The 12,719-nt window shown below is 38.3% G+C and overlaps 1 protein-coding gene across 1 annotated transcript in view; it reads right to left on the bottom strand.

The window, feature by feature from the left end:
• Nucleotides 1-12,719, bottom strand: part of ARID4A (AT-rich interaction domain 4A) — a 77,366-nt gene that overhangs the window by 9,967 nt on the left and 54,680 nt on the right. Inside the window, 4 exon segments of the mRNA XM_008056686.2 lie at nucleotides 3,758-3,862; nucleotides 4,069-5,205; nucleotides 9,110-9,251; nucleotides 10,809-10,893. Coding sequence (XP_008054877.1) covers nucleotides 3,758-3,862; nucleotides 4,069-5,205; nucleotides 9,110-9,251; nucleotides 10,809-10,893 — 1,469 coding nt within the window.

Below are 12,719 nucleotides of genomic sequence, written 5' to 3'. Positions count from 1 at the left end.
CTCAAAAAAAAAAAAAAAGTGCTCTTAAAACTATCTACTCCCAGGTACTCTGGAATATCCCACTGTCAGTTATCCATGTTCTTGTTATCTTCAATTCCTTCCTTTCCTAGTCTACCAATATGCTTAGGTCTTTCCCATCTTTAGAAAGAGAGGGAGGGAAGGAAAGGAGAACTTTCCCCCTTCAGTTAGCACCTCTTTCCTCCTCTTTAAGGTCAAAAATATATATATATATTTTTGAGTTAATTTCTCACTGTCACCAGGCCGGAGAGAAGTGGCATGCTCACAGCCATTGCAGCCTCAACCTGCTGGGCTCAGGTAAGCCTTCCACTTCACCTTCCAAGTAGCTGGAACTACAGATGTGCACTACCGCGCCCAACTAATTTTTTGATTTATTGTAGAAATGAGGTCTCACCAAGTTGCCCGGGCTAGTCTCAAACCCATGGACTCAGGCAATTCTCTCACCTCAGCCTCCCAAAGTGTTGGGATCATAGGCGTGAGCCACCACGTCTGGCTTAAGGTCAAACTTCTTAAAGGAGAAATTTTTTGTTAACCTAACCATGCCTCAGTGCTCTTTATTAGAATCCCAGGCACTTACTACTGGCCAAATTTAATGAAGATATTTTAATCCTACTTGGCTATATAGCTTTTGAAACTTCTTTCTTATTCAACTTCTAATTCTTATTCAACTTCTTTCTTATTCAACTTCTTTCTTATTCTTATCTCTGGTCAGTTACTATTCTACTCTTCCAGGCTCATATAAGGGGTTTAATCCTACATAATTCTATTATGGGCCCTTTTTCCTCTCATTTTACAATTCTTCCATTTCAGTCTTATCCTCTTGTGATCCTTTGACAACTAACTTTAATAAACAAACTTTCTTGGGGAGGGGGTCTCATGGCCCTACACCCTCATCAGTTAATTGGGAGGCTCAGTCTCCTACCAATTAAACACATAAGTAAAAATAAAAATAAGCTGGGCTCGGTGGCTCAGCCTGTGATCCCGCTCCTTTGGGAGGCTGAGGTGAGTGGATTGCCTGAGCCCACGGGTTCGAGACCCGCCTGGGCAAGTTGGCGAGACTTCATCTCTACAATAAATTAAAAAAGCAAAACTGATCATTTCCTTCTAAAGCCTCTTTAACTCTTTATTTTGAAATAATCTTCAAACCTGCAAAAAAAACTTCTATGTAAGAACAATACCAAAAATTTTTTGCTGATCCATTTGACGTAAGCTGCCTTGCCATACTCAAGTATGTTAGTGTTTTTCTTATAAAGAAGAACATTCTCCTTGTATGGTTATCTAATGCTGCATTACAAATTAGTCCGAAACTCAGCAGTTTAAAACTAAAAATGTTTAATGTCACATGGTTTCTGAGGGAGGGAATCTGGCAGCACCTTGACTATGTATGGTCTGGCTCTGGCTCTGGAATCTTGTGAGGTTGCACCTAAACTTTTAGTCAGGGCTTCAGTCTCTGAAGACTTGACAGTGGTTATAGGATCTGCTTTCACACGGCCCTCTCCATAGATTGCTGAAATGAACTCAACATGGCAGCCAACTTTCTCCAGCGCAGGTGATTCTGTGGACAGCAGGTAGGAATTTGCAGGGTCTTTTATGATCTATTCTTGGAAGTTATGCAGCATTATTTCTACTTTATTTGTTAGAAATGAGTCACTAAGTTTAGCTCACACTCCAAGGGGAGGGGTATAAGGCTTCCCCTCTTGAAGGGAAAAGTATCAATAAAATTGTAGATGTTTTTAAAACCACCATATGCCAATAAACAATAACACAATCTTCAAAATCAGGAAATTAATGCAGATATATAACTATCATCTAATCCTCAGATCCCATACAAATTTCTCCACTTGACTCAATTATGCTCTTTACAGCTAAAGGATTAAAGTGAGAATCAATCATGGCTATTCTCCCCACCCCCCCTTTTGAGTTGGGATCTCACTCTGTCACCCAGGTTGAAGTACAGTGGCATAATCACAGTTCACTGCAGCCTCAAACTTCTGGGCTCAGGTGATCCTTCAGTCTCAGCCTCCCAAGTAGCTGGGACTACAGGCACATACCACCACACTCCACTAATTTTTCTATTTTTTTGCAGAGCTGAGGTTTCACTATGTTGCTTACGCTGGTCTCGAATGCCTGAGCTTAAGTGATCATCCCACCTCAGCCTCCTAAAGTGCTGGAATTACAGTGTGAGCCACCATGCCCAACCGACCTAGTGGTCACCTCTTTTAAGTCTCCTTCAATCTGCAACAGTTCCTCTTTCCTTGAGGTTCATGACCTTTACAATTTTGAAAATGACAGGGTCAGTTATTTTATAGAACATTCTTCACTTTGAATCTGTTGATGGTTCCTCATGATTAGATGTGGCTCATACATCTTTTAAAGGAATATCACAGATGTGTGGCTATGTTTTTCTGGTAGCATCCTGTCTGATGGGACATGATTTCAATTTATCCCATTACATATTTATTTTGATCATTTGACTACGGTGGTGTCTGACAGGCTTTGTCACTGTAAAGTTACTCATATTCCCATTATAATTCCTGCTTCTTTTCCAGTCTCATCTCCCATGACTCTTTATTCTCTAGACCTAACTGTCCAGCTGCTAGCCACCTGTGACCACTGAGAACCTAAAATGTGGTCCAAAGATTTTCCTTTGAAATGTCTCTTATGTTATATAAATTGTATGATCCCTTTCTTGGAATATGTGCCTATTGTAATGAAGAATTCCCCTTTCAGACTTGAATGAAGACATGTTTTAGAGGTCAAATTTTAATTTGTCAAAATCAATCATATTTATTTCTAGTATAGTCTACTACTTAACTTTATTCTTCATTGTACAGAAGTTTTTTTTTTTTTCTTTTTTTTTTCATGGAGATGAGGTTTCGCTATGTTGCCCAGGCTGGTCTCAAGCTCTTGGGCTCAAGCAATCCTCCCACAAAGTGTTGGGATTACAGACATAAACCACCGCACCCAGCCCAGAAGTTTGTTTTTCATGTAGTCTACTCTATTCATACTGATTTACTAATTTGTTTGTTTCCATAAGAACTGTCTTTATTGCCAGGCATGGTGGCTCATGCCTGTAATTCCAGTACTTTGGGAGGCAGAGGCGAAAGGATTGCCTGAGCCCAGGGGTTCCAGACCAGTCTGGGCAACTTGGCGAGACCTCATCTCTACAATAAATCAAAAAATTAGTCAGGTGTGGTGGTGTGCACCTGTAGTTTCAGTTACTTGGAAGGCTGGAGTGGAAGGATCGCCTGAGCCCAGCAGATGGAGGCTGTGGTGGTCATAAGCACACCACAGCACTCCAACCTGGGCTACAGAGTGAGACTCTAACTAAAAAAAAAAAGAGAAAGAACTGTCTTTATTTCCCCATGTTCCAAAATTACTATACTATTTTTAAAAATCAGCTTTTCTAGCTTAAAGAAAAACATTCCCTTCAGAAATGTAAACTTCATCTATTTTTACCACAACAAATGTTATTTTTCTTGTATTAAAGATCCCCAAATTATGTTCCTATAATATTAAACTGCTTTGCATAAGAAATATAAATGAAATAAGCATAAAAATAATCATAGCTATCCCAGTTCTAAATAAAACTGACACACACCTTCAAATTAAAAGTTAATGAAAAAATGGTTATTTTCAGAGCATAATTAACCAAATTTATTTTTAAACTGACACAGATGATCAAGCTAACAAACTGCTAAAAATACTAACACTAAAGTCAGCATTGAAAAGCACCAACCTGTTCCATTCTTTTCACTTTTGGCTGTAGCACTTGTTCGCTTTGGAGTACGTTTTTGCTTTTTTGCCAACAACCCACCATTTCCATCACCTGGCCTTTTCTGACCTGAAATAAGGTGAAAGAGAGAGTTTGAAGAAGAAGAAAAAAAAAAAAAAAGAGCAAGTATATTTATTCGCCTAACTTCAGTTATTTCTATATTTTTTTTTGAGAAAGAAAAGAAAGCACTTTACAGATCAACAGTACCTACAACCCTTAAGATTACTTTTTGGTTTTAATATAAAGGTTCACTTTTTCCCCTAAAAAGTTCTTACCCTTCTCTCTGCTCTCTCTTTCTTGCACAATTATACTACAGGTACCAGAGGCAACACTGGTTTCAAACCCATTTGCTGATTCTCTCTCACAGAGACCTTCTTGAGATTCTTCAGCAATACTATCAACTTCGATGGTTATGTCACTCTCACTTTTTATACTTCGAGACTCATCCTGACTGAGAGTCAGTGGTGAAGCTATGGAAAAGTTATGTTGGACTACAGGAGGTAGGGCAGGTGGAATAGAAACAAGAGAGTTAGATTCAGAGCTTTCAACTGCTACATCCTCGATACTGATCTTATCCTTTTCATCCAAATCATCCAAATCTACTTCATGGCAAACCAAGGTTTCAGGTCCAATCAGAGGCATTGCATCCTCTTCTTCTTTGAGTGGAGTATTTACAGTTTCTTCAGATGGATGAGCAAATCTTTCACTAGTTAATTGTTGAATGCATTGGTTTGACTCTGCTATCAACGATGGCATTCCCTCATTTTCCGTTTCAAAGTGCTGTTCAAAATTTAAGTTTTTCATTACCTCAGATCTAATACAATCACTGGTCCTTTCTTGAGATACACTATTTGTCATTTCCATTCCATTCTCAATTCTTACTTTTTTCTCTGGTGATGATTGTCCTATTATTTTCCGTTTCAACTTTTTTTCTTTTGCACATTGGTCAATTTCATCTTCAGCAGCAGAAGAATAGGTTTTACTGTCTAAAGAAGAAAATTCGAGGCTGTGAGCTTCTATATGAGGTTCACTTCCTGCTTCATTCTGGCTAAATGATGAAATCTTTATTATTTCTAAAGAAAGATCTTTTGTCTTGTTTCGTCTTCCCTTTCCTTTAGTAGATTTTTCTGACTCTTTCTTAACTTCTTCCACTTGTTCCATTTTGTTTCCAAAAATCTGTACTATTTGTTCATTTTCTCCAACTTCCACCTTCATGGTTTCTAAAGGCTGCATTTGAGTCCTGTCATTTTCTTTCAATATATGTGCAGCAATCTTTGGATTTTCTTCATCTAGTTTATCATCATTTAAATTTTCATTTTTTTCTAGCTCTTCTTTAATATCAAGAGAAAGTTCTTCATTTATTAAATTCTTTTCTAAAGGGTCTTCTGTTTCACTATCAGATGAACAAGAGTCTGTAAGAGGAAATATTATTATATTATGCAAGTTTTTCTACTAATTACCAATGTAATTTTATAATAAAAATCTTACCCCAAACAAACAAAACCTCTAAAATATACCTCTGAATACCTCCCTGTAGAAAATTTTGATATAAAATAAACTATAGTATTTGTGCCAAAGGTTTTGGGGACATTTTAAATTAAATTCCAGGTAAAAATACATTACATTTGCTGTGATGACTATCTTAGGACACCTTGGAATAACCATGAAAGGAAACTATTCTGAGCAGCCCTTTCACCCTTATTATTTTTTAAAAAGAAAAATACATTACGTTGCACCTTACTATCTCAGTTTTATATAAAGAGCTACTTTGCAATATTCACTAGTTTCATATTTAGGCTATAATAGCCTTTAGAAAAATCAAAGGGCCAGTACTGATATGAAGTTGATATGTTATGTGGTTTGAGATAAGATTTAATAGGTACTGATTAACACATGTGATGGCCATTTTGTGTGCTAAGAAAGGAATATAACATTCCACTGAAATTAACTGTGGAAAGAAGAGATGTTTAAACACATAATTTGAATTCCTAAAACATTAAATATTCTTGTTAATGAACAAGAATGCACAATCAAGCCGCCTTCTTGCAAAAGAAACTATGCCTGAAAGTCAGACTATTTTTAAAATAATAAAGTAGGATTCTAAGACTGCATAGGAACTATAAAATATAAAAATTCTGCCTACAAGGTGCTTATAACCCTCAAGAAGTTCTAAATGGCAAACAAGAATATATTTTTTGAAGTTAAAAGGTGTATAAAGTTTTATTTTGTGGTTTTATTAAAAGTAGAATGTAGAATTCATTTTTCTCAGTAGTTCAAGCCTGTAGTCCCTGCACTTTGGGAGGCTAAGATGGGAGAATCACTTGAGCCCTGGAGTTCAAGGCTGCAGTGAACTATGATTGCACCACTGCACTCCAGCTTGGGTGGCAGAATGAGACCCTGTGTAAAAAAAAAAAAAAAAAAATCCGGCCAGGCTCAGTGGCTCAGCCTGTAATCCCAGCATTTTGGAAGGCCGAGGTGAGTGGATTGCCTGAGCCCGCGGGTTCGAGACCTACCTGGGCAAATTGGCGAGACCTCATCTCTACAATAAATCAAGAATTAGCCGGGTGTGGTAGTGCGCACCTGTAGTTCCAGTTACTTGGCAGGCTGAAGTGGAAGGATTGCCGGAGCCCGGCAGGTCGAGGCTGCAGTGGCCGGGAGCAGCCACTGTACCCCAGACTCCAACTCAAAAAAAAAAAATCCTTTTATGAGTAGTTTAATAAAGCTGCTAGGCATAGTTTTGTAGGTTGTGCACCGCACAAAGACATGCCTGCTAAGAGTGCACCTTTTACTTTGTGGACATCTTATATTTGTGTATTATGACAGACTTCCAGCAGATGGCAGTAAAAAAGGAAAAATGTCATCTTTTGAGTCGCCCAGACTGGAGTGCAATGGCATGCTCACAGCCACTGCAGCCTCGACCTGCTGGTCTCAGGTGATCCTTCTGCCTCAGCCTTGCAATTAGCTGGAACAGGCCCATGCCACCATGCCCGGCTAATCTGGTCTCGAACCCAAGGGCTCAGGCAATTCTCTCTCCTCGGCCTCCCAAAGCGCTGGGATTATAGGTGTAAACCACCACTCCTGGCCAAGAATGCCATTTTATAATTTGCACACAAGCACCATATGGGCTAATAGCAAACCTGCAGTCCAGAATAGCTTTTTTCTTAAAAGGAGGGACATTTTTTTTGCCGGGCTCGGTGGCTTAGCCTGTAATCCCAGCACTTTGGGAGGCTGAGACATCATCTCCACAATAAATAAAAAATTAGCCAGGTGTGGTACCGCGCGCCTGTAGTTCCAGCTACTTGGAAGGCTGAGGCAGAAGAATCGCCGGAGCCCAGCAGATCGAGGCTGTGGTAGCCGGGAGTGTGCCACTGCACTCCAGTCTGGGCAATGGAGTGAGACTCCAACACCAAAAAAAAAAAAAAAAAAAAAGGGACATTTTTATATAAGACAATAATTTAAAATTTCTTAAATTACATTTAAAAATATGCAATGGCATAAAAATGAGGGAAACAAAAGCAGAATAAAATATGGTCACCTATACTCATAACAAAACATGCCTATCCCACATTAGTTTGTACTCTCTTTGAACATCACAGTCTAACTTTGTTGAAAAAATCTAAGTGAACAGCACTATATTTACAGAAGACACAGGTTCATGCTCTGAAGGAAAGTGTAGCATACCAGAGGGAGACTCCCCACCTCAAAAGAATTATTTTTTGGAGGGCGGGCCCCTTGTACAGGCTTCCTCTGCTAGGTAAGTGTTCTAGGAACCCATCAGGATCAGTGTACCAGCTAGCGTAGTTGTGAGAGGCTGTGTTTGGCTTCAGTGAATTTTGTTTTTTTTGGAGTCTTTCAACACATTTGCCCATTTCATGATGGGCGATTTATGAGCATACCTGTCCACACTACACTGAGTGTTCAGCAGTTTTTAACCAAAAACAGCATGACCCTCATACCCCATTCTCCTATTCACCCCATCTTTTCCCCAAACAACAGTTTTTTTTGTTTCCCCAGATGAAAAAAGTCCTCAAAGAGAAACATTTTGCCAATGTGGAAGATGTGAAACTAAAAATGACAGAAGCACTAAAAGGCATCAAAATTGACAAGTTCAAAACTGTTTTGAGCAGTGGAAAAAGCATCTCAGTAAGTGTATTTCATCAAATGGAGAGTACTTTGAAGATGACTGAAGTTTAAACATGTAAGAATTTCAAATACACATTTTATAAATAAATTCCAGGTTTTTTGGGGGCCCCCTTGTATACTAGGATATATGGATTTTCAATTCATTCTCTAGTAAGAGAGAATATTTCTAAGATATTTATGAGAAAAGGTATTCCTAAATTAAAACATCACTAAATTTTAAATCAAAATTATACAGCAAAATGAATATTCTCTTCAAATCAATTTTTGTAGTTTAACTCATATGAGATTAAAAATGTGGATGATTTACAGGTTTAGCATCCCTAGTCCAAAAACCTGAAATCTGAAATGCTCCAAAATCCCAAACTTTCTGAGCACCGACATGATGCCACAAGTGGAAAATTCCACACCTGACCTTACGTGATGCGTTATAGTCAAAGCACAGGCGCACAACACAAGTTTCTTCAGCATCCCCAAGGTACAATGTACAATAACCTTTTAATCCAAACACAGAATCACAGATGGAGGCTGAAAGCCTGTAGTTTGTTGATGCCGTTGTTTAACAGCTGATTACAGGTGTTCTGAGAATGCTACCATTCTGCTTAGTTACCCTGAACGCGTTTTTTTCACTGTATTGATGGCAAGTCTTATTTTTTTATTGTTACGTACTTATGTGCAAGTAAGTGTAAGAAAATGACCGCTTATGGGTAGTATATAAGTTCAGAGTCAGGAATGATGGTGACGCCAAACAACCACAGACTGTCCATACAGGGGGGCAGAGATAGAGACACCTTTGCTTTCTGATGGTTCAATGTACACAAATTTCATTTCATATACAAAACTATTAAAAATATTGTATAAAATTACCTTCACTCTATATGTATAAGGCGTATATAAAACATAAATGAATTTCATGTTTAGACGTGGGTCCCGTCCTCAAGATATCTCATTATGTAAATGCAAATATTCCAATATCCAAAATAATCCAAAATCCAAAATACTTGTCCCAAGCATTTCGGGTAAGGGATACTCAACCAGTACCATGAATATCTCATATCATGGAAGTTTTACTATTGATTTTTTTAAAAAAAATCAGCAATCCTCAAAATTGAGCACCTTTCATTCCATTTGACAGAGGTAAGCTGTCTGGTATATAGCTGCAAGCACTTCTGGTACCTGATTTTCCTTCACTGTTTGCTGACTTAGATAAGCCATATGGCATGTTTGATGAAAGGGTCGATTTCAAAGGTGGTCGTCCCCGTTTTGACTTCTGCCTCTCCTCATCCCTTTTTTCGTCTTTTTCACTATCTTCTTTATTCTGCATAACAACAAAATGTGTGAAAAGAGCTAATGCCTTATGTAAAATGAACATCCTACTTCTCCAACTCAAAAAAGGTTAGATATTTTATATGTCAACTCTTAATCTGTGCTTACAGGAAAATTAACAGATTTCTAACTTATTTTGTATTTATGGGAATATGATATTCTACAATTTGTACCAACACAATTGTATTGTGACAGACCAACGCATCAGAAAGCTATACAACACCCCCCCCTTGTTCCTTACTATCCCCTGAGGAAAACAAAAAGATCTACCATCCAACAGACAAAACATTAGGCAAATTTCTACAGCAAAGATTAAGAATTGAGGATGTGGGTGAGGGTACAATTATCTAGTACATATGGGATCTAAAATATTAATATTGGCTTTCAGCATTTAAAAATCAATCTTCACTTTTTTTTTTTTTTTGAGTTGGGTCTCACTCTGTTGCTCAGGCTAGGGTGCAGTGGTATGATCATGGCTCACTATAACTTCACCCTTCTGGGCTCAGGCTCCAGCTCAGCCTCCTGAGTAGCTGGGACTACAGGCACATGCCATGACACCTGGCCAATTTTTTTTTGTTTGTTAAGATGAGGTCTCACTATGTTGCCCAGGCTGGTCTTGAACTCCCGGGTTCAAGCAATCCTGTCGCCGTAGCCTCCCAAAGTGCTGGGATTACAGGTGTGAGCCATTGCACCCAGCCGGATTTCATATTTTAAAAATATAGTGGTCTTGAAATATATTAAATCTGGCAACCCTGACTCTGCATTTCCACAGCACAGTGGTTAGTCTGACCCTCTCTAGATGAAGAATGTGTCTTGTTTGTCACTATTAGTCCTGCTTTACCCTTTCCCTATAAAGCCTCTAAAGGCATCTGAGTTTGAAATCCATGCCCTAAGGGATGCTGTGTTCACCTTTCCTGCAACAATATATTATGTGTTTTTACGTTTTTATTTTTTTAGAATCAAGATAATTATTACAATGAAAAGACAAGATTTAGAAAAAAATTCAATACCTTAAATTCATATTACTAAAAGAAGTCAATCTCAAAAGGCTATATGTTATATAACTCCAACTGTATATTTTGGAAAGGCAAAACTATGGAGACAGTAAAAAGGTCAGTGGTACCCAGGGCTTAGGATGGGGATGGAGGGACGAATAAGCAAAACACAAGACTTTTAGGGCAGTGAAACTACTCTGTATGATACTGTAATAGTGGATTCTTGTCATCATACATTTGTCCAAACCCATAGAATGTACTCTACACCTTAAGTGAACTGTAATGTAAACTATGGACCTGAGTGACAATGATGTGCCAATGTAGGGTCATCAGTTGTAACAAATATACCACTCTGGTGGGGGATGTCGACAACTGGGGAAGGCTATGTATATGGGTTAGAGGGTATATGGGAGAGCTATAAACCTTCCTCTCAACTTTGCTCTTTTAAAAAAAAGCCTCTTAAAAAAATAATAAAATACAATAAAAATCTTAAAAAAAATACAATTTGAATAATTCCTATGCCTATTATAAAGGATATGAATCTATAAACATACTTTAGCTTTTTTCTTCTGTTTTTTCTTTGGTCCACCTTTGTCCAAAGGCCAGATTATCCTGTCAGCCTTCACCCATTCATCATACCTTAAAATAAAGAATATGTAAAAATTTCACAATGATACCCTATTTAAAATGTAGTCACCAAACAAAAACAACACTAAGATAAATTAAACAGTTTGTTTCTAGTATTGGTAGAAATGTGAAGGGCATAAGAGTTGGTTTGCTGGTAACATGTGCCAGCAACTGGACTAGGTGTATCAAATACTCACCACCAACAGCGGAAGGCAAGAGAATTTCTTAGAGTTAAGATGTTTGGAGGGAGGTATTGAGTAAGTAAACTCTAAATACCTCCAAGGCTACTTGAACTGCTTTGTTTTCCACAACTCCCACAGATCTGAGCTAACCAGCAGATTCTGCACTAGAATTCATTCTGTTGAATGACTAATACTATTCTATTGTACTCTATGACTAATTCATTCTATTGAATGATAAATCAGGTACATTCAAATTTGCGATATGATCAGTTCCAGATTATTGTTATCAAGTCCATTTCAACTTTTTTTTAACCTTCCCAGAGCTCTCTAGTATTTCTAATAGAAACCACACCCTCACTATAAACCAGTTATCACAAAGATGTGCAAAGTACGGACATGGTTCCAATATGCACAAGTTTTATTTGGCATAGTACCATGATAGATACCCACGCAGATGCTCCTCGACTTTCATGGGGTTATGTCCTGATAAACCTATCATAAATTGAAAGTATCCTAGGCTGAAAATGCATTTGATATGCCTAGCCTACCAAACATTCTAACTTAGCCTAGCCTACCTTAAACGTGCTTAGAACACTTACATTAGCCTGAAGTTGAGCAAAATCATCTAACACAAAGCCTATTTTATAATGAAGTATTGACTTACTGAATAAAATTTATCATATAACTTATTGAATACACTACAGAATATAGTACTGGTTGGTTAGCCTCGTGATCGTATGGCTAACTGGGAGCTGCCATCATTGCCACTGTCTAGTCTCATGAGATATTATCATATTGCATATTGCTAGCCCAGGAAAAGATCAAAACTCAATATTCTATGTACAACTTCTACTGAATGAACATCGTTTTTGCAACACCTTAAAGTCAAAAAATCCTTAAGTGGAACCACTGTAAGTTTGGGACTGTCCATACTATGGTTTGAAAACTGTCTTCCACTGGATTAAAGCAATATCTAAAGCTTCTGAAACAGGACTGGCTATGAAAATCGATTGTACCAGGCTTTTAAGTATCTGCAGTTTATTACATTATTTGGAGACATTCATTCATTTGGACATATACTGATGGCCTACTAGTATGCCAGGCAGTATAAGAGGAAGTATGCAGAGAATAACAGAAAACAAGGCCCTTGCTCTCATGCAATCCTGTCTGGTATGAAAGACGGACATACAGTACAGTCAACTGAAGCCTGGTAAGTGAAATAAGAGAGTTATGTATCTGATTCAGGGCTAACAAAGGAATAATTCTATCCAGTTCCAAAATTCTGCAGATCAAGCACAGGTCTGATTTATAGTACATTTGGTCCAGGCCACACTGGCCCAGTCAAAGCAGCTAGACATGTAGGTACTTCTAGCACTAATATTGCTGACCAAGGGTGGTCTTAGGATTTCTCAACGAGAGACCAGGACTCCCCTCACACTTGTAGATGCTTCCATTTTAGAAATCTGTCCAAATTCTCTAGAAACCAAAGTGGCTCCATCTCAATGAGGTCAGAATTATATCAGCTTTCCAGAGTATGGAAGGACAATGAAACACTACAAATCAGCCGGGCTTGGTTGCTCAGCCTGTAATCCCATGTCCTTGGGAGGCTGAGGTGAGTGGATTGCCTGAGCCCGTGGGTTCGAGACCCGCCTGGGC

This window comes from Carlito syrichta, unplaced genomic scaffold (assembly GCF_000164805.1).
Source record: "Carlito syrichta isolate Samal-C Ts95f unplaced genomic scaffold, Tarsius_syrichta-2.0.1 Scaffold302449, whole genome shotgun sequence".
NCBI classification, from domain to species: domain Eukaryota; kingdom Metazoa; phylum Chordata; class Mammalia; order Primates; family Tarsiidae; genus Carlito; species Carlito syrichta.
Note: the sequence above shows the minus strand (reverse complement) of the source record. Positions and strands in the feature narration are given on the sequence as shown.